We start from the raw sequence: 25,807 nt of genomic DNA on the forward strand, positions 1-25,807 counted from the left end.
ACTTGCAAATACACACATTTTTTAAAAAAAATATATGTTTTATTGATTTTTAGGGAGAAATAGGCACATCAATGAGAGAGAAGCACTGATCAGCTGTTCTACAGTCTCCTCCCCGCACAGACAGCAGGCGTGCCCGCCCCCGCCCCGCCCCGCCAGACACCGGGACCGCCATTCAGGTGGCGCCACGGAGGGCGCAGCCCCGCCTCCGGGAGGAACCGGGCCGGGAGGGCGGGCTGGGCACCCGGGACCCGGGTTCCGGACCCTCGGGAGCCTGGGGGGGGGGGCGTGGCGCGTGGTGGCGGAGGCCACTGACAGCCGGGGTCTGAGGGGCGGGGCCCCAGGACTCCGCCCCTTTCCCTGGAGCCGGCTCAGCACCGGAAGTTCCGGTGTCGGCAAGTGGGGGTGAGAGGTCAGCAGGAAGTCGATACGTGGCCGCCGCCTGTCCCCGCCGAGGAGGCGCAGCAGCCGGAGATGGCGGCGGTGCTGAGCGCAGAGCGCCTGGAGGTGTCGGTGGACGGCCTGACGCTGAGCCCCGACCCGGAGGAGCGGCCCGGCGCGGAGGGCGCCCCGCTGCTGCCGCCGCCGCTGCCGCCGCCCTCGCCTCCCGGGGCCGGCCGGGGCCCGAGCGCCGCGGGGAGGCAGCCGGAGCCCGGGGCGGCGGCGGCGGGGGGCGCGGCGGAGGAGGCGCGGTGCCTGGAGCAGCGCTGGGGCTTCGGGCTGGAGGAGCTGTACGGCCTGGCGCTGCGCTTCTTCAAAGGTGAGCCCGCCGCCCCGCCCGCCTCGCCCGCCTCGGGAGCGCGGCCCGGCGGTGGCCTCGGCGGCGCTGGACAGTCTCCCCCGCGCCGGGCCGGGCCGGGCCACCCGAGCAGGGCTCCGTCCTTGGGGGCTCCCGAACTTCGTCACTCCCCGCTGGGCCGCTGGGTCACAGCCCTGACGGCCTGGAGCCTCGGTGTAGCCGTCCGAGTGCCGCCTGCCCGAGGTGACCGGGCATTTTCCCTGATTTCGCTTCTCGGGTTTCCGTGAGCTGGGATGGAAGCTTGAGCCCGCTCTCTCCCAGAGGATCCCGTTCTGGAATTTAATTATTATTATTATTATTATTATTATTATTATTTTCTGTTTTACCGTCGCATTTCTTTTTCTGTCTCTGTGGCGTGGCACGTCACACCCCACCGATCGGCACCCTTTTCCATTGGGTGCTGCACACCCTTTCCAGCCGTGCCGGGGGGACCACACGCTCCCGCAGGATTTGATCACCTGGCATTATCGATGTGGCCATTATCGATGTGGCGGAGAGGAGGAAGCGATCAGCCAGCACGTCCCCCTCTGGCGTGTCAGACTCCCAAGAGAGAGGATGCTCGCTCTGTCCTAGGAACTTCTAGAAGGTTAACATTTTACCCCGTCAAGCAATGTGCCAAGAGTGAATTCTCAGAGTTAGGTTTAAAAGTGACCCCACCCCCACCCCACCCTACCCCACCCCGTGCTTCTCGCAGAATTGTAAAATGTCTCGTCTTCGAGCAAGATTGTGGTGTGTGGGTTTGTGTGGGGTTTTTGTTTTTTTTTTTTAATTGGGTGATTCACTGAGTCAAATGGTGGTGATAATACCAGTCACATGAGCTTGTCAGTTGGAAAAAAACGGATGAGAAGCCCGTTAGTTTGATTTCTTCGAGATAGTTCCATCTCGTGGGCCGCCTGGGCAAGGGGAGGCATCAGCAGATGAAACTTGAAAAGTGGTTGCTAGGTCCCCTACACATTCCAGAGCAGCGTGCTTGTAACCCTCTCCCCAGAGGGGGTACCTTCTGGTGCACATGTTTTACTCAACTTCTAGCTGAAGTTGAGCAGCTCAGCGAGGTGCATGCATGCAAAAGTTACTTGCTTCTTCTCGAAACAGTTTTAATTGTGCAAACTAATGAAAGTCTCTCTCTTGTAAATTTTCCAGAACAGTTGACACTCGTTGCACACTTTGTTAAGAAGTTTACCCTTGAAATACTCATCATCATTTGCACAATGAATCCAGCCTTGGATTTTGGATCTCTTGGCCCTTGAATGTCGAGTTTCCTGTAGTGATGATACATTCTCACATGTATAAAATTCTGATGGTTTCGTTACAGTTATTAATAACTACATTTTACCTTAAGTTTTTATTCGTAGAACGTAATTTTCCAGATTCAGTAAGGTTAAAGCAGTGGTCGGCAAAGTGTGGCTCTTCCACAAAATACCACGGCCTGGGCGAGTCTATTTTGAAGAAGTAGCGTTAGAAGAAGTTTACGTTTAAAAAACGTGACTCTCAAAAGAAATTTCAATCGTTGTACTGTTGATATTTGGCTCTGTTGACTAATGAGTTTGCCGACCACTGGGTTAAAGTATATTGTAGCGGAAGTATGTAAGAATAGAAAAGAACCAACTTCTAATCCTAGCTTTTGCCACTTGACTGAGCCTGTCTTAATTTGAAAGTGGTAGTGATATCATCCTTGAAAGATTAAAACACTGTGCAATGTGCGGTAAACTTAGCATTGCTTTGGAGTCAGGAAGCCTTGGATTCCACTTACTGTGTAAATTCCTAGACAATTAACTTTTCTAGACTCAGTTTCCACCCATTTATATATAGGGAGCTGGATTTGATGCCTCGGGTTTAAGATTTAGTGGTCTAAACCTAATACTATTTTGCCGAGTAGTAGGACTCCTAGGGGAACCTATAATTTGAGGCCCTAGTTATCAGTCACCTTAAAGGAAAAGGCCTACCTTGATAGGTATGGTTCACTCCCTGCCTAAGTTAGGCTTTCAAAGCAGTACCCAATACTTACTAAAAGGAGAATAGCAGCTAGCAATCAAAACTACCTTTCTGCCTGAAGCATTACCTAGTTAGCAATGGAGAGGCCATTAGGGTATGAGATGCCTAATTGGGGGAGGGGAAAGGGAGGGTCCTAAAGCAGTCAGAGGAATCATGGGAAGTGGGGTAAAGGGTTGCTGCCTTGGTTTTAATGTGAAATTTTCCAGTGCAATATTTGGCATTTTTATCAGTCTTGCAAGGACTTCTAATAGATCACTATTTTGTGGATGTGTACTAGTATCTCACAAGGATTAAAAATAGCATTACACTTTATCTTCCTCTGTGGGGGAAATATGAGTCTTGAAAGCGTGGATATCTTTTTCCACTGAGAATAACTTGGGTTGGGAGTCAGGAACCCTGCTTCTCATTCCATCCCTGTCGCAGTGGTCCCAGGCCAGTGACGGAACCATTATGTCAATTACCTATCCTTTTAATCTTCTGGAGGTAAAAGTAAAATAATAGATGCAAGTGCAGATAAAGTTAAGTTAGCATTTCCCCATCTCAGCTGCTGACCTTGGGGAACCCTTCTTATGGATAGAGGTTTATATTAGGTTACCACTATGAATGAATAGTGCATTCCCTTTTGCTGTTAAGGAATGTAGAGGCCAAAGGAGAAGTTAAAGACCCAGTGACAACTGCAGTGCGCTGGAGGATCCAGGGAGCAAATGCCATTCCAGAGGGGGGAGGCAGGCGTCATTCGGAGGGCAAGGCCTGTGTGTCTGGGAAATGGCCAGTAGGAAGTGGTGGGATGGAGAGAGCGGGAAAGGTGAGTTGTCAGGTCTGTGGACGGATTGGAATGCCATTGCAAAGAGCCTTTTCCTTAGTCCACAGGAGGCACAGTGAGGGTTTTACACGGAGGAACCAAGTTGCCCGGTTCTAGGTTAGCAAGATTAGCTGGTTTCGTACTAAACCGGTCGGCTTTATTGTAGCCTTCATACTTCTTGGATGGCGTTAACTTGGGGAGTTGTATTTTGGTTTTCAGAGTTCTTAGGGGTGAGTGTTTCCGTCTGTAACACTTCATTTACCTCATTCTATTAAGCTGGTAGGTGGTGGCATTAATTTAAAATTCCAGAGTAATAATTGCCGCCAGTTGCTGAGCAGATGTTCACTGAAAGTGTGGTGCTGTTTTGAGAGCTGTCTATACACAGTTTTCTTTAATCCTGCACTAGCCCTTCAGTGAGGGTGTTACCCTGGTTTCTTAGCTGAGGAACTTGCCCAAGGCCACTCAGTTATTATTAGTTCCAAAGACAATTCTTCCCTCAACAGGGGGTGAGCAGCAAGGGGAACCCTGTTTCTCGTGGTGCTCTAAGTGAATATTTTAAAGTTTCTACCCTAGTGCCTTATCACATCTTGGCACTTCTTTTTTTATTTTTTTTTTTTAATTGAATTTCTTGGGATGACATTGGTTAATAAAACCATACAGGTTTCAAGTGTACAACTCAGCAAAACATCTGCACACTGGGCAGTGCTCCCATTGCCCAAAGTCAAGTCTCTTTCTCTCCCCCTTTACCCTCTCCCACCTCCCCCCTCCCCCTTTCCCTCTGGCCATCACCATGCTTTGTCTTTGTCCCTTCACCTTTTTTCACTCAGCCCCCCAACCCCCTCCCTAGAACTTCTTTAATATATTTGCTTGAAAATATTAAGGGATGATGGAAAGATTCATTTTGTTTTTCTTTTTTGTTTTTCATTTTTGTTTTTGTGTGTGTGTGTTGTTGTTTTTGTTTTTTTCTACACATGATCACTTGCTTGAGATTGACTTCAGATAGCTGGAAAAGTAAAGGGTGAGAAAAGCATCTACTCTGAATTCCTACATAACATTGCTGTCAGGTTTGAAATACTGATTGTAGTGGCGGGGAATCCCCTCCAAAGGACTGAGGTAAATGTGCCCATCAAAAATATTCGTATTAATTGTATATTCCTATTAATATATAGTAGACCTTTCGGGAAGCCTGCATTTAGCTAACCTAATGATTGTTTTTCACTCGTATAAATTGAAAATGGATGTGTTTTAATTCATTAGGGATTGAAAAATATTGATATTCTAATTGTCTTTCCTTCACTGTAATACTTTTCCTCATATACTTTTTGGTTTGGGGTACTGTTCAAATAGGAAAGGAAAGGAAATGCTTCTTTCTCTTTATTTTCTAAATAATGAGTGTCCCTAATAACCTCAAAAGGTGACTCTTTTTTTAGTATACTTTTATTGATTTCAGAGAGGAAGGGAGAGGGAGAGAGAGATAGAAACATCAGTGATGAGAGAGAGTCATTGATCGGCTGCCTCCTGCACGCCCCCAACTGAGGATGGAGCCCACAACCCAGGCATGTGCCCTGACTGGGAATCAAACCATGACCTCCTGCTTCATAGGTCAACTCTCAACCACTGAGCTATGCCGGCCAAGCAAAAGGTGACAGTTTTTTAATGTCATTATGTACTCATGCTTTTAAACATATTTGATTTTATTATTTTAGCTCTTATTATTGATGCTCAAATTATAGGATCTTTAGAAAGTGAGAGCCTTTTCAAATTGGCTTCTAAGTTCCTTTGACCTGATGACTACTCGTCTTCCATAGCTTCCTTACTATGGGGTATGATGAGATGTCCCAGATCCATGTTACACATATTCTGCCTCAGAGAATCAGCCATTTCTCCAGGGAGACCTGGTTCCTTTTAGTGAGAAATGGTATTTGCAGAGCCATAATCTGGGTGTTAGGAGCTGGGTGCCCATTACTGGATTGGTCATTATTTCTGGGCCTTTTCAGTAGACAGATCTAGGGTGTGTATGTGTGAGGGGAGTATTTTTGAGGGTATAATATGTAAAGAAACTAGTTTAGTTTGGAGGGACTTCAGTCTTGGACTCCTTTTCTAAATTGACTATGGAATGTTCATGCATTTCTGCTAGCATTGCTGTAGATTTCACTGGGTTATATTACTGATAGCAGAAAGGTAATCATGTGGTCATGCTGCAATGGTTCCGTTTCCTTTTGTCTTCCTTAAACATAAGCATCTATAAGAAATTTTATAAATGGCCTTATTAATGCTTCAAAATACTGTACAGCTGTAATTTATTATTTGGTCACATATATAATTAGTATGTGCCACTTAAGTGGCAACCTTAGATCATTTCAACTTTTATTGTTACCATTGAGTGTCTTATTAAGTTTTGAGTTTATTTTTTCCTTCTTTCCTTATTGTCTTTCTCTTTAGACCTAAGTGTGTACTAGTACAGGAGAATGTATAGACCTAAGAGACAGTTGTAAGAAAGAAAATTATAGCCACCAATAATAGTGATGCCTCTTAAACATCTGATTTTTTTAATTTGCTAGTTCATATTAAATTTGAGCTGAACTGAAATTTTCCTTTGAAAACTGAATTCAAAGGTATGTTTATATGTGTATATACAGGGGTGAGCAAAAGTAGGTTTACAGTTTGTATGGAAAAATAATACAATAATTGATAGATAATTATACAGTACCCAAGAGTAAACTGTGTTTTGCCCAGTGCACAAAATTCGTGCACGGGTAGGGTCCCTAGCTGGCTGCCGGCCAGGACCGCCCTTCCCCCCGGCTGCCTTGTCTGGCACCACCTGCTCACCTGCTCCACCATTCCACCACGATCCTGCTCTCTTCGGGGCCAGCAGCACCTCCACTGCCGCCCACTGCCAGCTGCATCATCGGCACCCTCCATGTTCTGCGCCGCCCCCTGGTGGTCAGCGCGTGTCTAACTCCTGGTCAGTGGAACTCCTGCCCATGCTGACAATTTGCATATTAGGCTTTTATTATATAGGATATATGTATGATTTTAACATCTGCCGGAGGATTTGTGCAAAAATACACAAATCATAAGTGTATGGCTTGATGAATTTTCACAAAGGGAACACACTCGTAACCAACACCCAGAAGGAGATAATGTTTACTTTTATCGGTTAACTAAAATGCAAGCTACTCTGGCTCAGTATTCAGGAAGTTGAGTCTGGAGTCACTACCTGAGGTGCTCTTTCCTAGTTCTGCCACTCAGTTTTTTAAACTTTGTGTTTTCCTTTACTCAAAGGGTTGTAAGAATTACAAGAAATTACATATATAAACTCATAGATAGTACCTGGCAATTGGTATTCCGTGGCCAAAGACATTACTTAAACTTATTATGGAGTGTGCTGACTTAATGGGGGGGGGGGGGGGTCAACTTTTAATAAGCACTTTGTACATGATAGGCAGTTCCCAGTGTTTATACTCATTGACTTGGCAATATTGCCTTGTATTGTACTTTCTTGTAAGTAGTATAAGAATTATCATTCAGGTTTTTCTTAGCTCAATATGGGAGAGATGTGGTTGTTGTTGTTTTTAAATACGTTTTTATTGATATTCGAGGGGAAGGGAGAGAGAAAAAAAAACATTGATCGCTGCACTGGGGATGAAGCCCACAACCTGGGCATGTGCCCTGACCGGGAATGGAACCCGTGACCTCTCAGTGCATGGGACAATGCTCAGCCAACTGAGCCACACCAGCCAGGGTGAGGTGTGGTTTTAATATTTCTAAAAGTAGTATATTCTCTGTGAGGCAAAAGTGTGATAAGGGCGAGGCAAGAAAACAAATTTGATTGTAAGCTGCTGTGGTAGAAACACGGTGTCTGGGATGAGGGAAGGGGAGATGGTCTTGCTGTCCTCGGCACAGATGAGGCCATCCCTGGATGCTGCTTGCACTTTGCAGCCGCATCCTTTAGCGTTCTCTTCTGCTCATTCAGAAGAGAGCAACTTGTACGGCGTGGGAATTCCCTGCCCTCGTTATCATACTAGTAAGAGCTGCTGTTTAGCCATTGACTGCGGAACCCACAACCTAGGTATATGCCCTGACCGAGAATTGAACCCACAACCTTTCGGTGTACCAGACAAGGGTCCAACCAGCTGAGCCACATGGCCAGGGCTTTTGTGGCTTTTCTGAGGTCTGGTCTGTTAGATGGGTTTTATTTAATGCTGAAGACTAGAAAGAGGTCAACTCGGAATAAAGAAGTGAAAATCGCCGAAACCGGTTTGGCTCAGTGGATAGAGCATCGGCCTACGGACTGAAAGGTCCCAGGTTCGATTCCGGTCAAGGGCATGTACCTTGGTTGCAGGCACATCCCCAGTATGGGGGTGTGCAGGAGGCAGCTGATCGATGTTTCTCTCTCATCGATGTTTCTAATTCTCTATCCCTCTCCCTTCCTCTCTGTAAAAAATCAATAAAATTAAATTAAATTAAAAAAGAAGTGAAAATCACAGCTATCCAGTGATGGAATAGACTGCTTTGGGACAGTGAATTACTACCACAAGGAAGTGTTCAAGCACGGGTTAGTAATTACTAGGTGGATATGCTTTGATTGCTTTTGTGTATCTACCACAGGTTTTTTCTTTGTGGTTACCATGAGGCTTATATAAAATGGTTTATAGTTCTAGTTTAAGCACATAACTTCCACAGCATACAGAAACTCTACACTTTTATTTCTCCCTCGCATTTTAGGTTATTGATGTTACAATTTACATCATTTTTATACTGTATATATAGTAACAAATTACTGGAGGCCAAGGTAGATATGTAGGGCAGATTTGAGCTTTGGTTGTGCAATTCAGTCACCTGTCTTTAATATCCTTCCCAACCCATATATTTTATGGCTTTCATTTCATCAAGTAAAAGCTAGACAGGACATTGAAATAATTTGTTGCATCCTCTACCTTTACCTCCAGACAGAAGGGAAAATATGATTTCTCGTAAATGTACTCTAGCAATTGAGGTGTGTGACTAATAACCTTGTGTATGATTAATTTCAGGTGGAAGGGACTTAATTTTAATCTTTCAGACCTTAGGGCTTGGTAACAATGATTATAAAGCTGCTATCAAGTTATTTATGCTGTCTTATTAGAACTGTAAAGTCAAGTACTTATGAATTTAATAAGAACATGATCTAGAAGCCATTTCTATTTTTAATTGCTTGGGAAAATGTGTTTTGTGTATTGTATTGATTTCCTATTGCTCCTGTAACAAATTACCAGAAAATTCATGTCTTAAAACAACACCTCCTGACTTAGAGTTTTGGGGGTCAGAAGTTCAAAATAGGTCTCACTGGTTACAAGAAAGGGAGTGGTCGCAGAGCTGTGCTCCTGGAGGCGCTGGGGAAGCAGCTGCTGCCTGGCCTCCTCTGGCCTCTAGAGGCCGCCTGCATGCTCTGGCTCCATGGCCCCCCCTTCCCTCTTTGAGGGACGCAAGCTGGGTAACAGCTTCAGGTCTCCCTCAGGCCCTTCTTTCTCTCCTTCCATTGATAAGGACCCTTGTGATTACATTGGGCCAAGGCGGGAAAGTCCAGGGTCAGGCAGTTGCAACCTTAATTCCCCTTTTTCATATAATCGAACATATCCACAGATGTGGGATTAGGGTGTAGACATCTGGGGGTGGGGGGATGGGGAGGGCTATTATTATGCCTACCACATGTCCTAAAGTCTTCCTGTTCCTGGACAGCAGAATATTCATCAGTTTTCTAGGCATGCTCTTTCCGGGTCATGGTCTCCTCTGATTGGTCAGTGCTAGGGGTCCTTGGGTATTGCAGCTGGTCCTGGCATTGCCCGCCGGGTTTTGCTGCTTTTCTTCCCGTCCTGGAGGTGAAATACAACTGAGGCTCTGGGGAGGTGGCCTTCTGTATCTGGCTGTAAATTGCTCTGCCAATTTGCTCAGCTATCTGTCTCAGTTTCCCTATTCCACTGACCTAGTTTACTGGCCTGTCTCGTTATGAACTGACTACTGAAATTTAGCATATTATTAACGCATGTGACCTTTTTACCAAGTGGAACCAAAGCAATTACGAAGGTCAGGTTTATGAAGGAAGGAAGAGGATCAAATAGTTATTACTCTTGGTGTATCAGGACAATGCTCTAACCGACTGAGCTACCCGGCCAGGGCTAGTTATTATTCTTAATAATAATATCTATGACCTCTGAGGTCGCATTGGACCCCTTACTTTATTGATGAGTCAGAGCGGTTAAGCGTCCTACACCTAAGAAGTGTCTGAGACGAGATTTAAACTGAGGCTGTCTGATTCCAAAACCCCTCCTACCACGTCATACTGCATCAGTGGGCTGGAAACAGTTGAATATAGCCTTTCAATGTATATGTATGATCATATTGAAAATGATTGATACAAAATTATTTTTTTAAACCTTTTAAAGAATGATTGTTGAACATGTTTAATATGTATAAAAGATGTCAGTGGTACACTTATACCTGTGTGCCTGACTGTAGCTTAACAGACTGGTTTCTCTGGAGTAGTTTTAACATAAATATTGGTACTTGGCTTCATTTTTTTTTTTAATTCTGCATAAAGGTTATTAAAATTTAGTATTTGAAAAATGTCTCACTATAATAGTGTTTCTGTCTATCATAGGCAGTTTGGACATACCTATAGCAAAACTTCAGCATACAGCTGAAAATTATGTGTTTTTCCAGTGCTAATTATTTTCTTTTTGGGTTTTCTTTTTTTTCTTACAGAAAAAGATGGCAAAGCATTTCATCCAACTTATGAAGAAAAACTGAAGCTTGTGGCACTGCATAAGCAGGTTCTTTTGGGCCCATATAATCCAGACACTTGTCCTGAGGTTGGATTCTTTGATGTGTTGGGGAATGACAGGAGGTAACAGTGTTTTGTTGTATAATTAATTTAATGAGAATAGTGTTGAAAACGGTACCAAGTAAATTGGTTAAGATGTAAATAGCTGGTTCATTAGCTTAGAACTGAAACAAACATTTTTGCTTGCAGCTTCTGGAGTCTTCAGATGTTTATCTCTTTTTGGCTTGGAGGTGTTTATGGCTAAATATTGTGGAAGAAGCTTACTCATCTGATTATGAACATAAGACAAGTACAGCTTCATTTGATTCTTCCTAATAATGATAAAAGCTGCCATTTAAAATATGTAGTAATTGATTTCCTTATTTTGGAACATATAGAGAGCTGTGACAAAAAGGAATACATTGACTATTCAATTAAGGCTAAAATATAAGTAAAACTCAGATACGCTTTTGCTAGTACAGAAATGATCAGCAATGCAGTTAAGTTGTAGTTTAAAAAGTAAGTTTGGATTGTAATGTAGTAAATCAGTACCTGCTTGTTGAAACTGGAAGTTTTGCACCTTTTGTGTATAATAGAATTATTCTTTGTTTTCGTTATGATTGAGAATTGTTCATGTTTAGGTTTCCATTAAATGGAATTCTCATCCTCTCAAGAAGAGGAGGTGACTTTTCCCGTTATTCCTTCCAGGAGAGAATGGGCGGCGCTGGGAAACCTGTCTAAAGAGGATGCCATGGTCGAGTTTGTCAAGCTCCTGAACAGGTGCTGCCATCTCTTCTCCACATACGTCACCTCCCACAGAATAGAGAAGGAAGAGCAGGAGAAGAAGAGGTGAGGTTGGGTGCACGGAACACTTGGTGCCTTTGCTTTGTGCAGTGTTCTAGCTCAGGTGTCTGGCTGCCTCTGGCTCCACAGTGATGGCAGCTGGCAGACTTCCTCGTGTGAGAGACATTCCTGAGTTTGGGGCTTGCTGCCTGGCTGGCTGTACCTGTAAGGGAACCGCCTCTCCACCGGGCAGCATTCCTTCTGTGTCATTACACTGAATTTCTGAGCACGCCCCGTAAACTCAGCCACCCTCTCCTCCCGACCCTCTGGTCTGACACACCCTTTGCGGCTCTCTCCCTTGTGTCTAGAATATTCGTACTTCGTATCATGGTTATCGGCTGTGAAGCATCTTAATGATGGATGCCTTTTCCTATTGCTGTGCAGCAGTAATTATTCTCGCCGAGATCGTGTATATTGTGTGATTGATTCTATATGTTAAGGGTATGCATTTCAGATTTTGGTATTGTGTGGTTTTCTGGAAAGTTTCTGTCCATGTTCACAGTGAACTGAAGTCTGAGGGTGCTTTAAACAGGGTTTTTTGTATAGGACTCATTCCCTGTCTCCTGCACTTGGTAGGAAGGAGGAGGAGGCGCGCCGGCGGCGTGAAGAGGAGGAAAGAGAACGTCTGCAGAAGGAGGAAGAGAAACGCCGGAAAGAAGAAGAAGAGAGGCTCAGGAGGGAGGAAGAAGAGAGGAGGCGGCTGGAGGAAGAGAGGCTTCGGCTGGAGCAGCAGAAGTAAGCTGGCTGTGCGCTCCTGTGTAAGGGAGAGAAACGGACGGTCTCGCTGCTGTGGCCTGACCGTTGGCCAGTGTGTGCCTAGGATCATTCTCACTTGGGCGGCTGGGAGCTGGACCAACGCTAGCTACTGAGCATTTATGCCAGTGATGTGTTGCCAGAGAGGGCCGCATCGTAAGCGGCATTTGGCTGCAAAAGGAGTGAAGAGTATTGAAAGGGTTTGGGATTCACTCCCAGAGCCCAGGGACTGAGGAGCTGAGGTTGCTCGCTTGCTCCCTGTTGCTCCCTGTCCCTGAGTCCGCATGATCTCTCGTCTCTGATGTCTCTTTCCCAGCCTTCCTGTTCTCTGCAAATCGTCGCTGTCTGCCTTGGCACAAATCTAGTCCAGCCTGGATTTCGGTGGTTTTTGTTTTCATGCATCTGATAGAGACTGGCTGGAATCTGAGAGACCCAGTTTCACATTCCCGGGACGGGGACTGTGGTTGTGTTAGCCTCTGCCGAGTGTCCTCCAGTACAGGGCTGGGAGCTGAAACCGTTCCTAGTAAGGGCTGGGAGAGCAGCTGTCTCAGAAGCTGCTGCTCTGGAGGGAGCTCTGGGTTCAGGAGGAAGGACTGGAGCGTAGGCTGGAGCCAGTCTGCCTCGTCTTCAGCGCTGGCTCTGGCACCTACCAGCAGGGTAATCTCGGGCAAGTTACTGACGCCTCCATTTCCTCTTCTGTGAAACCCTACCCCCAAAGGCAGTGGTGAGACCTGCTGGGTCAGTCCAGGGAAGGGCCTTGAACACTGCCTGGTACATAGTAAGGGCATATAACCGTTAACAGATGTGCTGGTGATGATGATGTGTTTATTATTATTCTCTCTCTCCATCCCAGATTTTCCTTGGAAACCTAAGTAAAAAATTAGAGATCATGCTTATTTTCTTAAATTGCTTCTGGGCCTGGGACACATGCTGATTGGTACACATTACTAGCTGAGTCATTTTTAAGAGGTGTAAATTATAAAAATAAGTAACAAGGGCATTTTATTTTGTCATGACCGATCTCCTGTAGCCAGACCGGCGTGTATTTTTTACTGTTTTTAGGCAGCAGATAATGGCAGCTTTAAACTCGCAGACCGCCGTGCAGTTCCAGCAGTACGCCGCCCAGCAGTACCCGGGGAACTACGAGCAGCAGCAGATCCTCATCCGCCAGCTGCAGGAGCAGCACTATCAGCAGTACATGCAGCAGCTGTATCAAGTCCAGCTCGCCCAGCAGCAGGTATGGGCGACAGCTCAGCCCGCAGCCTCGGGGGGTGTCTAGTTTCATTGGGACCCACGTTCTTTTTCAACAGTCGCTAATGAATTTTGCATTAGCCTCAGATATAAAGTAACTTTTAGGTGACCTTTATTAAGGGAGACTTTAATGTTGCATTGGCAATTATGAAAGAAAATATAATCTTCAAGCAACAGGTAGTGTGGCCGCTGTTATATCGTCCGAGGTGTGTTTGGGAGTTGTGTGCACTGAGTGTCATTCCGGTGAGTCTACGTAGATTCCAGTAGTGGTCCTGGAACCAGGAGGACTTGGTAACTAGCATTAGTTCAAGGATGTCCTTCGGGCAGTGTGCTGTCATAGGCCTGGGCAGCTTCCAGGGGGAGGACCCCGGCCCTTAAGGCTATTGGCTGGTCCATCTTGACTTTTGTGTAAGTACAGTAGCGAGACACTGCTCCCCGACAACACATTGCTAGTCCGCCACCCACTTCGCACCCCCAAACAGTTTGCTTCCACATGTGAACTGGTGGTTTAGGGGCTAGAACATGGGACCAGGTCAGATGACACTTGGACTCTGTCCTGGCTTTGTCATCATGTTGTTCGATCTCAGGTTAACTACTGCTCTGATTTTTCTGCCGTTCTCCCAGTCAGTGAGAAAGGGTATGAAATCCTGGCACCTGTCCTGTTCACCTCACAGGACAGTCAGAGGGATAAAGTGAGGAGATAGCTGCTCTGTGCAAGTTTTTGTGCAGTTGGAAGGTAACTGTACATTCTCTTAGTCATCTTGCAGTGGCATGAAATGCCTCTTTACACTCAATCTAGCTAAGTTGTACTTACTCAAGTAATTTTCACTTATAAAGCCGTTACCACCTGTCAAATCTGAGTGAAGAAATTCTTGTTAGATGAAGTAATCTTTGTTTTGCCAAGCTCTTTAAATTCCTTGAAATTTAATATTCTAACCTAAAATACCTTCCCCCCGAGTCTTCAGCGTTAGTGTTAAAAAGCATGCAGACCCATGTGATCCACGAGAAGAGGAAAAAGGTGTCAACCCAGAGTTTATTCAGGAAAATGAGTGGTATTTTTGAGGGATTTCTTTTCTGTCCTCTAAAGCCTATTTCTAATGAGCACATCACTCCCTTTCTCCTGCTGCTTTGATGGACATTGAGATGGTTTTCTGTTAAGATAGCTCCCACACACTGTCCTGTTCATTGTGTCCCTTAATGAGAACCAAGTCAGTCAAGTGGGGCAAAAGCAGGAATCTTTGAAACCTAATGGAAAGCCACAGTTTAGATTGCCGTGCTCAACCCTGAGCTATCAAATTGATTGGTCGTCTCTGGGAAGAGAGAAGGAAAGGGACTGCAGAAGGAACAAAAGGAACTTGAGCCCCGTAAAGTAATTAACTTTTATATAAATATTGAGCAAAATGACAAAATGCAAATGAACATCTTGTTAATTTGGGGATGTGGTTACATAGGTGTTTGCTAATTTGTTCCTGTACCTTTCTGTGCTTTTAAAGACTTCCAGAAGTACAGAAGAGAGATTATACATGTCAATAATCACAGGCTATCTATCTTTATATATAAAAGGCTAATATGCAAAGTGTCCCCTCGGGAGTTCGACCGGGAGACTGGGAGTTCGATCACTCACTATGATGTGCGCTGACCACCAGGGAAATGTTGAGTGAAAGAAGTCAGACACAAAGAGCATATATTACACAATTCCATTTATATGAAGTTCAATAATAGACAAAGAAGACTATAGTGGCCGAAACCGGTGTGGCTCAGTGGATAGAGCGTCGGCCTGCGGACTGAAAGGTCCCGAGTTCGATTCCGGTCAAGGGCATGTACCTTGGTTGCGGGCACATCCCCAGTAGGGGGGTGTGCAGGAGGCAGCTGATCGATGTTTCTCTCTCATCGATGTTTCTAGCTCTCTATTCCTCTCCCTTCCTCTCTGTAAAGAATCAATAAAATACATTTTAAAAAAAGAAGAAGAAGAAGACTATAGTGTCATGAATCAGAATAGTTGTTACCCTTGGGGGTGGGTGGAAAGGGCACCAGGGGCAGTTCTGAGATGCAGATAATGTCTTGATCTGGGTGTTAGTTACATGGGTATGTTGGATTTATTAAAAACGATCAAGCTGTACATGTATGATTTGTATACTTTTGATATTTCTAGTGGTATTAGTATCTATCATCTTGATATAAGGAAAGAATGCCCTGCCCTGGCCAATTTGCCTCAGTGATTGGAGCGTCGGCTCGCACAGTGAAGGGTCTTGGGTTCAATCCCCCGTCAATGGCACGTACCTGGGTTGTGGGTTCAACCTGGCCCTGGTCAGGGTGCGTGCAAGAGGCAACCAATCGATGTGTCTCTCTCACGTCAATGTTTCTCTCTCTTCCCCTCTCCTTCCTCCTCCCTACCTCCGTGCCATTCTCTCTAAAAGAATCAATGGGGAAAATTATCCTTGGGTAAGGATTAACAAAAAAAAGAAGAAGAAAAAAACATGAAAGGGGATATCACAAAATAATTGTCCTTTGGGTTTAAGATGTTTTTACTCTCCCATTTTGACTCAGAGGGCATTTGATTTCATGTATCTGAATTTTATCAAGATTTTCTCTCAATTTTAAGGACAAATGTTACTGTGCCTCGCTTTTGCCCTTAATAATTTTATTTTGGGTTGATTATTTCTGCCTACTTTAATTTTTCCTCGTTAGTTTTTCTAGTGACCCTCAGATAACAAAAATGTGATGCTCAGTTACAGTTTTTCACTCACGTTGATTTTTTTAATCACTTTTAACTGTTGGTTTATATTGTACTATTCATATTCACTATAGATAGGACAAAACCTGATGAAGTTTATTAGTAACTTCTTGGAGCAGAATGTTTGGTAGTGTTAAAACACGGGTCAGATTGCATTCCAGGGCAAGTGTCTCCTTTATTAGCCTTCCGGGTCAGTGTCTCTTCACTTTTTCTCGACTTGCAGGCAGCATTACAGAAGCAGCAGGAGGTAGCAGTAGCGGGGGCTCCTTCGCCGACATCCTCGAAAATGAATGCAGCGGTCCCAAGCGATATGATGTCAGTTAATGGACAGGCCAAAACCCACACTGACGGCTCCGAGAAAGAGCTTGAGCCCGAAGCTGCCGAAGAAGCCCTGGAGAATGGACCAAAAGGTACTGCATCCACATGACCGCAGCCAGACGCCATGAAAAGCAAGTCGGGAGGTCAGGCTCACTGGCACCTGAGAGCAAGTACATGTTTGCACGCGTTGCATGCATTTTCACTGTTTAGTCCGCATCTGTGCTTCCGGTGACCCTTAGGAGACCCTTAGTGTAGAGGGCAAATCAGATCTATACTCACTCTGTATGTTGATTATCTGATGCTGTGTGACAAATGGCACCCAAATTCAGCAGCTGAAAATCCTAATAAACATGTCTCATCTCACGCAGTTGGTGTGGGTCAGCTGAGTGCGGTGGGCCTGGTCCCTCCTGAGGCTGGAGTTGGCCTGTTGGCCGGGGCTGTAGTCCTGTGAAGCTTGGCTGGGCTAGAGGCTCTGCTTCCCAAAGGGCTCCCTCGCCGACGGGCAAGTTCAGGTTGGCCGTGGGCCCAGGTCTCAGGTCCTGCCTGGGAAGCCTCTCCTGGAGCCGCTGAGCGTCCGCACCACGGCGGCAGTGGCTTCCTCCGGAGCCCGTGACCTGAAGGTGCGCGGAGCTGGCCTGGCAGTCTCTCAGGCCCTGGCTTTGGGAGTGACACCCACATGGCCGTGCGTTCTCTGGGCCACGGGTACCACCTGTACGTTTCGGTTGGTGACCTCACAAGGGCGTGAACACCCCGAGGCAGGGGTGACGGCGGCCAGCTAGGAGGCTGGCTCCCATATACCACAGTATATTTTGTGAGACTGAAGTACCTTGTTAGCCAGAAGATAATGGAGCATTTTCGAGGTCTGCTGGCTTTTCATGGGCCACTTGTTCATTCAGTCAGCAGTTGGCTGAAGATTTCCTGTGGGCCAGGAGTGCAGGGCTGAGGCAACCCGCACACACGGATGTAAATTGTGGCTGTTTAGCACCGTGATGGAGAGAGGGGTTTGTTATCGTTTGAGCGCATGTAACATGGGGGGTGGCCTAGTCAGAGAGGTCACCAGAGCTTTCCTGGGGAAGGGACCATAGAGCTGAGACATCTGAAGCAGGAATAGCGTCAGCTCAGTAAGAGGGAGAGGAGCACTCGGCGACAGTGATCAGGGACGGCGGCTTCCGAGATCTTCCTTGTCCTTTAGAACAAGTAACGGAAAACGGTGTCAGAACAGACTTTGAAATGCCGTAGCTTACACCCCCCGCTTTTCCCCCTAATAACAGTGTATCGGTATTTTGAAATGAATCTCGATCGAAAGCTCTGTGATGAACTCTGGGAAACCCGTTGAGTAGTCCAGTGCGTTGGAGACTGCTCAGCAGCCAGCCTTGACTCCTCTTCACTGAGTCCCTGGCAGTTCCACTTCTGCCCGCGTTTCTGTTTCTCCGAGTTCCTCGAGGATAACTTCTAGGACTTGGAGATACTGAGAGATGAAGACTTTTTTCAGAGTCCACATCCGAAAGTGAATTTATTTCTGAGTCCGGATCCTTCTTTTCTAAGTCCAGATCTTTCTCCTTGGTTATAGATAGGCTAAAAACTGATCAAGGCCCAGCTAGGAAGTTCCCACAGTTATTGCTAAATCCCCATATGTAATTAGCGTGTTGGGGGGAAATGGCGTGTAAGATTATGGGCCACATGTCTTACTTGAAGTGGTGATGACCTCTGAGTACCTGTGACGTTGTGCAGTGAAGTAACTTGGGGACCTCCGTCCAGGTAGACCGTTGCCCTTGGTGCCTGCGTGCGGCTGGGCGCTGCAGGTGAAGCTCCTCTGTAGCTGTTGTAATTTCTGTTGTCTTCAGACTCTCTTCCAGTGATAGCGGCTCCATCCATGTGGACGCGACCCCAGATCAAAGACTTTAAAGAGAAGATCCGGCAGGACGCGGATTCCGTCATCACGGTGGGCCGAGGAGAGGTGGTCACTGTCCGCGTACCCACCCACGAAGAAGGATCGTATCTCTTTTGGGAATTTGCTACAGACAGCTATGACATTGGGTTTGGGGTGTATTTTGAATGGACAGACTCGCCGAACACTGCTGTCAGCGTGCATGTCAGTGAATCCAGCGATGACGAGGAGGAGGAAGAAGGTAGAGCCATTGGTCCATATTCAGTAGCTGCCGGGTTGTGGCCTGGCAGAAGGGGCAGCGGATCCCTCCCGACAGTGGTGGGAGCTTGGCTGGGAAGGTGGTGAGAGGGAGGGCGGCTCCTGGAGGGGACTGGGGCCTGAACAAGGTCTGTTTAGCCACTGGTTTTCTGCTTTCTGAATAGTATTTACTTCCGGCCTTGAGTGTGTGACAGCTAATGTGCAGGGTGATTTCGAAAAATGTTAAAGGAGCAAGCAAGAAATTCTGCCCCAACTTTGGAATTTATTTAAATTTGTTTCTGGTGTTAGTTTTTTAGGTCATTATTCTCAAAAATTTTAATGTAAATACAGAAACTGACTAGAACATCCTACAAGACATAAAAATTTTAAAAATCATTCACTTCCCTATTTCACTAGAGGGAAGTTTTTTATTTGCTCTAAGTGGACAAAATTGTTCCCAAGGACAGTCTAGGAAGTAGGTCTTCAAATGTATTGCTTATTAATTGAGAAGATGGTCTCCTTGATAATGTTACATTGAAGGTTAGAACTCAGTGGTCCCATGTAAGCGCTTCCATATGTGCTGCCTCGTGGAGAGTAATAGGGAGGGAGCGCTGACTGTGAGAACCGCTGTTCGGCCGCTTTAGACAGGCTGCTTGTTCCTGAAGAGGCTGGGAGACTAGATCGGGGTAACTTTATTTATTTTATTTTTTTTAATATATATTTTACTGATTTTTTACAGAGAGGAAGGGAGAGGGATAGAGAGTTAGAAACATTGATGAGAGAGAAACATCGATCAGCTGCCTCCTGTACACCCCCTACTGGGGATGTGCCCCAACCAAGGTACATGCCCTTGACCGAAATCGAACCTGGGACCCTTCAGTTCATAGGCCGACACTCTATCCACTGAGCCAAACCGGTTAGGGCTAGATCGGGGTAACATTAAAGAGGCAGTCGGTCGGGGGAGGTGTGTGGAGGGCGGCTCAAAGTTGCGTGCGCTTCCGAGCTGCACAGTGTGATCATGTCACCACACCGTGCGCAGCCTGGGGCCACGCGTGGAAACATATGGGGCAGTGTCCTTTCGGAGCTGCTGTGTCACATGGCGTTTTGTCTTCAGCCGTCTTCATTTCTGAGGGCCACCAGCGAGATAAAGCATTGTCCACACATACTCCTGACGGAACCCGGAAGAAAAAGGACAGGAGGGAAAAACGAAAGGGAGACAGAGAGCCGAGCAGGTGCCAGTGCCGTGTCTCGGCGGCATCAGGACCAGGCACTGAGCCTGTGTGGCCTTTCTGGTTCATTCCTCTCGGGCTCATTGCAGTCAGACTTTGCAGAGGTCTGCGGAGGAAAGGGTGTGCGTGTGCACAGCTTGTTCTCCGTACAGAGAGCTTTGTAAGAAACAAGAATTCTCTGTTCAGAAGCAGGTACAGGAATGTATTTCTCCTGGCTTGCCTGCTGAAGAGCTTCTAAAAGTGGGTTACTACCTAGTCTGAGCCCTCAGCTATAATAATTTTGGGGTTATTGCTATTGGGAGGGGCACTGGTAAACAGGGCTGGGGTCCGGCAGCTTTCTAGAGGTGAGAACCCTGATGTCCCACATCTAATCTGTAATGCCCCTCAGGTGGAAGATGGCGTTCTCTTCCTGGTGCTGTTTTGAACCGTAAAACCAGTGGCAGCTAAAACTACCCCATGAACCTCTGTTAATGTTCAGTAGCCGCAGTGAGCTGATTGCTCCCAAGAAGTGTTTGCTGGGCCTGAGTACAGCTTCCTCGTGTTGGAAGAGGCGGCTCACAAACTGCATTGGTCCCTATGGGTGTGCTCCTCATGGAGGCCACTGAGCCACCAGGGCTTGTCCACGTTGTGCTTTATGGGGACCCTGGAGCTCAGGTACATAGGAGGCCAGTTCTCTGTGGCTTTGGCTTTTTCTCCGTTCGGTCTTGGAAGAGGAGTTTGTTTTCTCTGAATGTGGTGGGTGTGACCCATCTTCCTGCTGTCAGTCTCCACGGTCTTGCCTCCGGGTCCCAAGTCTTTGCATAAAGTGATGAAAGAAGCGTTGTTCATCCATCCTAGTGGCTTTAGTTTACAGATTCGGAACAAAATTTGCATTTTGAATTAATGGGCCAATAATCTGTTTCATGGATATCCTTTTAGGCAACAGTGTACATTTGGAATGGCTTTGTACTTTCTCATTTGTAAATGAAGGACATTAATTTTTAAGTATTGTTGTGATCAAGCAAGTCTGATTTGGGCCTATTTATGTCATGTTTGTTTGTTTTTAACAACTATATTTTTTAGAATATTTTTTAGACTTACAGGAAAAGTTACAAAGATAGTACATGGAACGCCCATATTACACCCCCACCCTCCCCACCCCTGCACCCAGTTTCCCCTGTTGTTAATATTGTACATTGTACTGGGTTACATTCATCATAACTAATGAACCAGTATTGATACATTATTATTAAGTACACAGTTTTTCACATTTCCTTCGTTTTTACCTAATGTCCAGGACCCCATCCAGGATGCCACCTTATATAGAGTTCATGATCATGTCGCCTTAAGCTCCTCTAACTTTCCTTGTTAAAATTCCTGGTAGTGGCCATTGACAAGCACCATGCAGTTAACTCAGTCACCAGATTCACTCTGCCGTGTTATAAACCTCAGTCTTCTGTCTTCTATGCTGAATATTCCTTTGTCCTCTTTTCCTTGAGGCTGTTCATATTTAATATGTTAAGCTGAGACTTTTAAACTGGTGTATAATTCTCTCATCCTATAGGTTTCTATAGGCATTTTCCTCTCTAACCTTATGTCGTTACAGTGAAACTATTGACTGGGGCCAGCCCAGAATCAGAGCTCCTATTTTTGTCACTGGGACCATCCCAGGATTACACAGGCCTAGTGAACAGAATTGCGTTTTCAGAGTGTCTCTGAATGCCTGCCTCTTAGGTTTTCTCATCTCATTCCTTACATTTAAGATAATCGTGCTCATAGGTGCCCTCCCTTCCTACAGCAGAGAGGACTTCCAGGTTGGTGGGCGGGAGGAGGGCTCTGCGGTCTTAGGCGGATGAGGGAGATTCTTCCAATGGGAATTGAATGGATTGGAAGGGGAAAGTGAGGCTCACAAATAGGAGCAGTGAGTAGATACAGAGAGAGAGGATGCAGCCCTCCTCCGCCAGATGTTCACCACTGGGCACCCAGGGCCCAGGCAGAGCTGGGCACATAGCAGTGACTCGTGTGTGTGAATGAATGAGTGAATGAATGAGCAAACCAACTAACCAATATACGCTCAAATGCACATAGGTCACAGAATGGATCAAGTGAATTTTTTTAAATATATTTTTATTGATTTCAGAGAGGAAGGGGGAGAGAGGGAGAAACATCAATGATGGGAGAGAATCATGGATTGGCTGCCTCCTGCACGCCCCACACTGGGGATCGAGCCCACAACCCAGGCATATGCCCTTGGCCAGAATCAAACGCAGGACCCTTCAGTCCACAGGCCGATGCTCTACCCACTGAGCCAAACCAGCTAGGGCAAGCGATTGTTTCCTAACAAGCAGTTTCTGAAAGAAAGGGTGGAGTTGCAGTGCTTGATGCAAATGCGGTTTTCCTGGGTCTGTCCCTGACTCGTCTCTCTCCGTTCTCGCAGAAAACATCCCTTCTGAGGAGAAAGCCAAAAAGAACGCCAGCAAGCCCGTGCTGGACGAGATTGTGCCTGTGTACCGACGGGACTGTCACGAAGAGGTGTACGCCGGCAGCCACCAGTACCCGGGGAGGGGAGTCTACCTCCTCAAGTTCGACAACTCCTACTCCTTGTGGAGGTCCAAGTCCGTCTACTACAGAGTCTACTACACGAGATAAAGGTGTCACTCAGTCTGAGTCTGGGGTGGGCAGGAGGTGGTATTTAGTTGGGAAGTTTCTTTTGACTTTGGTGGAGCATTGCAGTCAGCGTGTGCCCGTTGGTTGTGGTCTGCTGGTTTGTGAACTCTTGGGGATCAGGACTTCCCGGAGACTTTAGCATTAATCCTTTGGGGTTAAAGGGATTCCTCAGACTTACCCAGCCGTTAGGTGCCGACCAGCAGCATCCCTAGAGGATGCTGACGTTCCATGAGCTGCGAGTTAAACCTGTAAAGTCTCCAGAATAAGCATCCCGCGGTGGAGCCCGCTGGGTTAGTCCCCTGCTGCCTGCTCGCTGTGTCTCTGGGAGCCCAGTTACAGCGCCCGCCCTCTCGGGAATCCTTCTGTTCGTGCTCTACATGAGGCACACAACCTGGAAGATCACGATTTTTAAAACTTCAAAACTTGAGACCTCACAGATTATAATAGGAAATAATTGCTTCAATTTGATGTGGTTGTGAATGACCCAGATTGGTTTTTGCTTTGGGAACAGCTGTTTAGTTCAGAGTTACATTACAGGGCGTTATTTTCTGAGATAATCTGAAAATAGAATGTGCGAACCCGATTGCTGATTAAAGTGTCAGTACACATAGACCACCTCAAACATCCCTCCACAGCTCGAGGTCCTCTTCATTTGGCACTTATACTGCCTGTAGCAGACGAAAAGTAACTCATTTGTGTCCTGATTTGGCTTTATATGAGAGCATCTCAAATTGAAACTGTTTCCTACACAAGCATATAGTTACATAAACAGTTTTGTTAAACTCAAATTGCCACCTTCTGAATTAAAAATATATAAAATCATTTAAATATAATTCAGTGTATGAAGAATAACATTGCACTAATGTGGAAATCACTGCCAGAAACGGTCCATTTTTAATTTGTTACTACTTAGGCACAAACCCTACATGATTTCAGTTTGGAATTACTAGAGAATTGGAAGTGCATATGCCCAGGCTTACATTCTTTATGGCTTTAATCTGTATTATGTCTTTATTGATGGGAAGAGGTACACCTTCGTTTTCTTTACTGAAAACAAATGTGGGTTCACTAATTGCCTCAGATATATATACGTGATTGACTAGTGTAGAGATGCTTGTTTTCAAAAGGGAGGGTAGTACAGATAGAAAATGACAGCGATGGCAATATACACACGGAATGTTACTATATGTTGTTACTGAAATACTTGGGTTTTTTACATGTCAGATCAGAATCACTCTGGGAGGTCCCCCGCAGTGGTTACAGTGCACTACATCAGGAGGGGGCTGTTGGCTTCGTGTGCTGCGTTCTTTCTGTTTTTTTAATACCTGGTTTTGTACATACATACCTGACTGTTCTCTTTCGTTGTTTGGAAACTGGATTATTTTTCCTCAGAAGTGCTTAACCTGTGTGTGTTCCATTTTGATTCGTTCCAGCTCATCGACGTTCACGCTGTTACATTAGAGCACTTGTCCGCTGTCCGTCAGCTCTCGTGTACATACGGGCTAGAAACCACGGGTTAGGCACTTCCGGGCTGTTGGGTTGTGTTTTGTTTTGTTTTTTAATGAGAAAATACTGTATTTAAAATGTAAAATAAACTTTTAAAAAGCAGGCACTAATATATATTTCTTCCAGCCTTTGATTACAGACTTGTCCTTGCACATGTTAAGATGAATTATCTTCTAAAAATACCATTGTTCTTGGGAGCCGTGTGTGTGACTTCACGTAGCAGCGGTTCCTGTCACGTGTCCGTGTCAGAACATTTTGGGTTTCAACTTTTATATTGCCTTTGGCTGTTGATTAGTACAGTTCAAATGCGACTTCAAAGAGATCTTGAAAAATATATATTTAATCATTAAAATGTTTATCTGTAACTTGTTGACGTTTCATTGATAAGTTCCTCTGAAGCGTTAGTTCTGCACCTCATCACTTGGGTAGGACAAGAAGAAATGTTTTAAATGATCTGTTTTAAAAAAATTAAGAAAACGAGCAAACTCTTTCTGGCTGATGATTTAAGTTTTGCTGTGAATTAACCTCATGAGTTAAACAGATGGAAAATGTTCAGGCTTGCTGGTGAAAAGGACAGCGCTGGCTTCTGTAAGACGATTTCCCCTGCCCCCTGCCCACTTGTGGGTGGCAGGTCCTTGCCGTCCATGGAGGCGGCCGCTTTAGAACAGCGCCTGAGCGTGGCGCCGAGGAGCGTGCCCAGGCGGGGTGGGGTGCAGTGCCCACCCCGCTGACGACCCGCTGGCCTGCAGGGGCTCAGACTCTGATTTCTTTTTTTTCTTCTGAGATTTGGGGACAGAATGAGGAGATCATCTTGGCGTTGGCTGTGCTGGGGACCCTGAAGCCAGACAGAGAACGCTGCAGGAAGCAGGGCTGTGGGGGTGCATGGACGCTGAGCCTCCTGTCAGTCAGGGCAGCGGGGAAGCAGCCGGTTCAGACCACAGCGATCGCTAATGATGTCTTGGGGCTTCGCGTGCAGCAGTCTGCAACCAGCGCCGGCTCTGCGGCTCTCCCCAGCTTTCGCTCAGTTCAGCCTTCCTGCCTGCAGCCTAAGGGGTGCGTGCGCGCGTGTCTGCTTGGGGGGAGGCGATCTCATGTCCCTTTACCGCCTTCACAGTGTGAATGGGATCCATATTGGGCTTCTCTCTCGCATAGATTTGCCCAGGATCCTTCCTCTTCCTTAGTGAAAGCTTTTAAAAGACCAGTTGCTTGCTATCCTTTTAACACCCTTCTTTTGACTGTATTGTTATTATTTCGATGCTTATTTGGCTTGGCCTGCTTTGTCATGGAAGAGGAAAGCACTAGCTCCATTTTTATCAGTTGACCTGCCACTTGTAAGTTGTGATGTGATTAGGGCACTTAATTCCGTGCCAGGAAACTAAGTGGCTGGCTTTCCCAGGTAGACATGGGCATTTGGACTCGGGCTGTCAGGCATGGGGGGCGAAGGTATAAATTGGAGGGGTTAGCTCATCTCATAGCCATAACCAAAGCTCCTGTGTGACTGCTAGTTGAGCCTGCCAGTGAATGGCGGCTGCCAGTTTAAAGACCTTTCTTTAATGGCATGTCTATACAATTACAACAATCTCTACTCTTTGCCAAGATTAAATATCTCCAGTTGTAGGTACATACAGTGGGGGGAGGGGTGCATGGCAAGGTACAGAAATGTGAACAGGATTCAGAAGGCAAGTCCAGGTTGTGTTGGAGAATTTTTCCTGTGAGTATAGTCTGCTGTGTTCTTCAAATCTGCTGTCATCTGGAGAGCCGATCTGTTGCCGTTTTTCTGTTCATGAACATTTTAGGTTGCTTCTGGGTTGGTTTGTTGTGGGTGGTTTTTTGTTTTTCGTTTCTAATGATTTTATTGATTTCAGAGAGAGGAAGGGTGAGGGAGGGAAAGATAGAAACATCCATGAGAAAGAAACATGGATCACCTGCCTCCTGCACGCCCCCCCTCCTGGGGATCGAGCCCACAACCCCGGCATGTGCCCTGACCAGGAATCCAGGAATGGAACCACC

General features: G+C 46.1%; 1 protein-coding gene across 2 annotated transcripts; it reads left to right on the top strand.

Moving 5' to 3' along the window:
• The first annotated feature begins 378 nt into the window (after positions 1-378).
• Positions 379-24,865, top strand: ACBD3 (acyl-CoA binding domain containing 3). Of its 2 annotated transcripts, XM_054712919.1 has the most exons (9): positions 379-757; positions 10,335-10,476; positions 11,101-11,241; positions 11,812-11,970; positions 13,051-13,225; positions 16,197-16,383; positions 18,136-18,420; positions 22,062-22,275; positions 24,582-24,865. In XM_054712919.1, the coding sequence occupies exons 1-8, from the start codon at positions 472-474 to the stop codon at positions 22,271-22,273; spliced, it is 1,587 nt and encodes a 528-aa protein (XP_054568894.1). In that variant the 5' UTR covers positions 379-471; the 3' UTR covers positions 22,274-22,275; positions 24,582-24,865. The 2 variants fall into 2 exon arrangements, with proteins under 2 accessions (XP_054568894.1, XP_054568893.1); XM_054712918.1 differs by lacking the exon at positions 24,582-24,865 and having other exon boundaries at positions 22,062-24,162.
• The last annotated feature ends 942 nt before the right edge of the window (positions 24,866-25,807 follow it).

Source organism: Eptesicus fuscus, chromosome 24 (assembly GCF_027574615.1).
Source record: "Eptesicus fuscus isolate TK198812 chromosome 24, DD_ASM_mEF_20220401, whole genome shotgun sequence".
In the NCBI taxonomy this organism is placed as follows: domain Eukaryota; kingdom Metazoa; phylum Chordata; class Mammalia; order Chiroptera; family Vespertilionidae; genus Eptesicus; species Eptesicus fuscus.

Coding starts and splice junctions, on each gene's coding strand:
- ACBD3 (XM_054712919.1), top strand. CDS start 472: ATGGCGGCGGTGCTGAGCGCAGAGCGCCTGGAGGTGTCGGTGGACGGC. Junction 10,477..11,100: donor GTGTTGGGGAATGACAGGAG/GTAACAGTGTTT, acceptor TATTCCTTCCAG/GAGAGAATGGGCGGCGCTGG. Junction 11,971..13,050: donor CTTCGGCTGGAGCAGCAGAA/GTAAGCTGGCTG, acceptor TACTGTTTTTAG/GCAGCAGATAATGGCAGCTT.